At 37.2% G+C, this 4,319-nt stretch overlaps 1 protein-coding gene across 1 annotated transcript in view; it reads right to left on the bottom strand.

Moving 5' to 3' along the window:
- Nucleotides 1-41: 41 nt before the first annotated feature.
- LOC102674519 overlaps nucleotides 42-4,319 on the bottom strand; it is a 378,471-nt gene continuing 374,193 nt past the window's right edge. Inside the window, exons 11-13 of the mRNA XM_031510137.1 lie at nucleotides 3,752-4,319; nucleotides 2,268-2,513; nucleotides 42-273 (exon numbers count right to left, since the gene is read on the bottom strand). The exon at nucleotides 3,752-4,319 is cut by the window's right edge and continues 10 nt beyond it. Coding sequence (XP_031365997.1) covers nucleotides 179-273; nucleotides 2,268-2,513; nucleotides 3,752-4,319 — 909 coding nt within the window. The 3' untranslated portion in view covers nucleotides 42-178. The remainder of the gene's footprint in view (nucleotides 274-2,267; nucleotides 2,514-3,751) is intronic.

The raw sequence follows: 4,319 nt of genomic DNA, 5'->3' as shown, positions 1-4,319 counted from the left end.
AAGGCGATCATGTATGTATAATATATATATATATATATATATATATATATGTATGTATAGATTTTTTTTTTATACACGTGTACCACCTCGTTTTGTCACCCACACGGTGTCCAAATAACGCAGATTAGAAACGTCGAATTTGTTAACCGTCACGAGATCGTCGTCCGTTCGATTAGAATCACCTGTATATCGCGACGATCGCCGTCAGGGTGACGATCATCAGGTACGTCGATCGAGTAGGTACGAAGCCCCGGTTCTCTTCCATACACTGACCTGAAAGTATAAAAGAGAGGAGTTTGTTTACAGAATTTTTGATCATGACTCTTCGTTTCGAAACTTTTTTTTTTTATTTAATTATTAAATGGAAACAATTTAATTTTCAACAGTAAAATATATTTTATTTCGAATTTAGCACTTTTAATGTATCTTAGATTAAATTAGGTTATGTTAGGTTAGATCGTTGAATTATTTTCGAGAAGCTCAATTTGTAGATATTAAGTAATAAAAAATTATGTAATGGTAAAACAAGATTGTATTTAAAATTTGAGATTCTTGGTTTACTAGAAAATGAACGATTTTTGACTTTTAAAAAATAAAAAAATTATAGTAATAATAACAAAGAACAGTGAAGCTAATACCGATATAATAAAATATAACATGCTAATTTTATCTTAAATCTCAATATCTCAAAGATTTAAGAAATATATGATTAGGTTATGTTAATTAGGTTAGGTATTTTAACTGTTTATTCGCATTTATCATCAAAAAAATATTGGAAAAAATTGGATATATAAAAAATTGATTGGTATCCTAAAATGAAGTTTAACTTGTTCTTAACTCCCTTGGTTAACATGGATAGGGTAAAGTGGTGCCATTTAATTCGACATTTATCAACGAGTTGTCACAGTACATTTGTCAGGTGAAGTCGTCTACGTGTCGTGGCAAATTATGCGTGGCTGTCGTGCACCATCTGCTACCAGAATTTAACTGACGCGGTGGATGACAATTGCTGACGCCACGATTTTGATTGGACACTGCAGTCTGTCGCCCTGTCAAACTGCATTCCCCGCCACGAGATGGAATTTCGCGTCTCTCGTCTCTTTTTCACCGGTGGAAACAGCGTCGTCGATAAGTTTTCCCGAGGAGCGGCGTCGGATCTCACCGTCGACCAAGCGTAACCTTGATATTTTCCACGAAAGTCTCGTGGAGGGGAGGAGATAAGGATTTCTCTGTTTCGAAAAGTTGGCAAAGTATTTGAAAAGCAAATCGGTAGAGATTTCTCAATAAGCGTCGCCAAGTCGTGAAACGAAGCAACGAAGGAGCAACAAAACTCGAGGATTCTCGGTGAAGTGACAAGATAACAGTTAAAGTTCCGAGGATGCTTGAAGCACGACTCGAAGTATTGTGCACAGTCTGATAACGTCGAAGAAATCGGGCAACGAGTACGTAATATAAGTAAAAATATATATAACTACGTTTTATTTGTATTTCTCGATCCAAAAATATAGATTACAACTAGATTTTTTTCAAGAATCAGTGACACTGAATTAGTATTGAGGATTGTTTATCGACTGAGTATCGAACGTGGTGCCATCTGTAGTCTATTAATTTCTCTAAAAGTCTAACCAAGTTGGAATCCACACAACGGTATTCTAACGGTTTATTATTAAATTGTTAGTTAACATAATAAAATGTATTATATGATTGTACTACTTGAAATTTGAACTCTGATTTTTTGATTGAATTCGATTTTAAAATTGTTTGCTTGACTTTCAATTTATGATTCGAAGATGAAAAATAACTCTTTGTTGCATTTTCTCGCTATTCTACAAGAGAAATAGATTTACAAATAGATTTCACATTTGAATAAATCTGATCAAGAAATCCATAGCGCGTATGTATGCTGGTGAAAAGCTATTTTTCCAACGTTTATGATAAAGTACTGGTATGATGAAAAATCTACGACTCAAATCTTTCCTCGACAATTCACTCAAAAGCTAAGGTAAACAAAGGAATACAAAAGAATCTCTACGACTCTTAAGGAGGGAAAAAATAATCGAATCAAGAAAAGGACGCGAGTATCGCGTCTAATTCTTTTCACGATTACTGTAAATCTCGAGACGGAGTGCTCGAAGGAGGAAAAAGATTCTTGCCTAGTTGCCGGAACAAAACAGTTAGATTCGTTGCAGCCGAGACGTTTCCTCGAAGGTCTTAAGGATACTCGAGAGTGAAGTGGTCGAAGGTGAGGAGGTGGAGGGGGTACTCACCGGTACTGGTAGCATTGAAGGCCAACATTGGCGGGGGTGGGGGTATTCCCCTCTGGCAGGCCACCTCGCTGGCAGTCAAACTGACAACACCGCCGCTCTCTTTGTACATGAAGCACAGTCTACGGCTGTTCCTGTACGGTTGGGGCCTGTTGTTCTCGTTCGACCAGCCAGCTCCAGGTGCCAGTTGGGTAGCGATCACGAATTGGGTTCCCTCGGCGTCGAACCACCTACCATGGCAGGAGTAAGCTGCGAAAGAGAAAGCAAAGGCTTCTTTAACCATCTGAAAGGTGGGGAAGGCGAACTTCTCGAATAATAGTGGAGAGACGGTATCGTCGAAGTCGCTCGTTAACCCTCGAGTGCCATTATCCTTTAAATAAACTTTGACGAGTTTCGACGCTGAATGTGAGGGGAAATAAAAGTTCCATTCTATTGCAAGAATTGACAAATCTTTGACGTGACGGTCTATACGGTTTAATACCGGGTTTAATTAATTCTGAGAACTCGAATAATTCGAGTTCTTTCTTCTTCGTTTGCTAATTGAGCAGAGAAAAAGAGCAACGATTATACGTTAGCAAAATATTGGATTTGAAGTTGTTTAATAAGAATGTGATAAGAATTTTTATTTAACTTGATATAATAAATGGATAACTAATTTCTTCAAACTTTCAAAATTGATTCTATTAATACAAATATATTAACATATCAGTGCATATATAATTCGAATTTGGAAAAATAGATTTGAATTAATCTAGCTTTCAGGTTATTATTAACAGAATTGTTATTAATTTTGACAATGAAAACAATTCTGAATGAATTACAGTTTTCAAAAATGTGCAATTTAGATAAAGTCTAACTTCAAATGACTTTACTTTTGATATATATTATATAATTACTATAAAAATATTGGATTTAAATCAGATTAAGTCATGGAATTTTCGTTTTAGAGTATAAATTGATTATATAAAATATAATGCTATCATAATTTCTTTGTCATGTCCTATTTCATGAATATCTTGGTCACTTATTAATTCTTTAATGACATCCATTTTCTGAGACTAGCGAATAATTACCGACTGAAAACTGAAAAGCATGATCAAGATCGGGAACATTTTTGAATTAATCTAGCTTTCAGACTATTACAGAATTGTTATATTGTTATTAATTTTGATAATGAAAACAATTCTAAATGAATTACAGTTTTCAAAAATGTGCAATTTAGATAAAGTCTAACTTCAAATGACTTTACTTTTGATATATATTATATAATTACTATAAAAATATTGGATTTAAATCAGATTAATTCATGGAATTTTAGTTTTAGAGTATAAATTGATTATATAAAATATAATGCTATCATAATTTCTTTGTCATGTCTTATTTCATGAATATCTTGGTCACTTATCAATTCTTTAGTGACATCCATTTTCTGAGACTAGCGAATAATTACCGACTGAAAACTGAAAAGCATGATCAAGGGGACTCACCAATAGCATTGTCGTCGACGCAATCCGTCTGGAATTCCATTCTATCCGCGGTGGAGCACCCAATAGTGATGGTGGTAACCTCCGAGCTGCATCTAGACACATCCTCCTCCCTCTTCTCCCTTTTTTCGAACGACCCATTGCCGGAATCCAGCTCCTCCACGTTTCTCCTCCTCCTCTTCCTCCTCCTCCTCCTCCTCGTCAAAATATTCTCGCCCCTGCCCGACCTCTTCTTGGGCAGGTCGGCAGTGTCCGGGTAATCGCCGAAATAATCCTCCTGCACCTCGAGCATGCTCGACTGTCCGTCACTGTCGTCGAAATCGGTCGTCCAGAATTGCCTGATTCGCGCGAAATCGTCCGCGTCCATCCCAAAGTCCTCCATCTTTCTCCTCGACCTCTTCACTCCGATCTCGCGCACCCTTCTGACCTTCGACCTCGAGCCCTGCTCCTCGGACCTTCTCACCTTCGATCTCGCACGATCACGCAACAAATCCTCGATGTCCAGGCTCCTCTTCGAGGATGCCTCCTCCAGGCTGTGCTCCCTATGGTTTCGATTGTTGCGATTCGACCT

The sequence above is a fragment of the Apis dorsata genome, unplaced genomic scaffold (genome assembly GCF_000469605.1).
Source record: "Apis dorsata unplaced genomic scaffold, Apis dorsata 1.3 scaffold_207, whole genome shotgun sequence".
Lineage (NCBI taxonomy): Eukaryota > Metazoa > Arthropoda > Insecta > Hymenoptera > Apidae > Apis > Apis dorsata.
The sequence above is the reverse complement of the archived record's forward strand: the minus strand, read 5'-3'. Positions and strand labels throughout refer to the sequence as shown.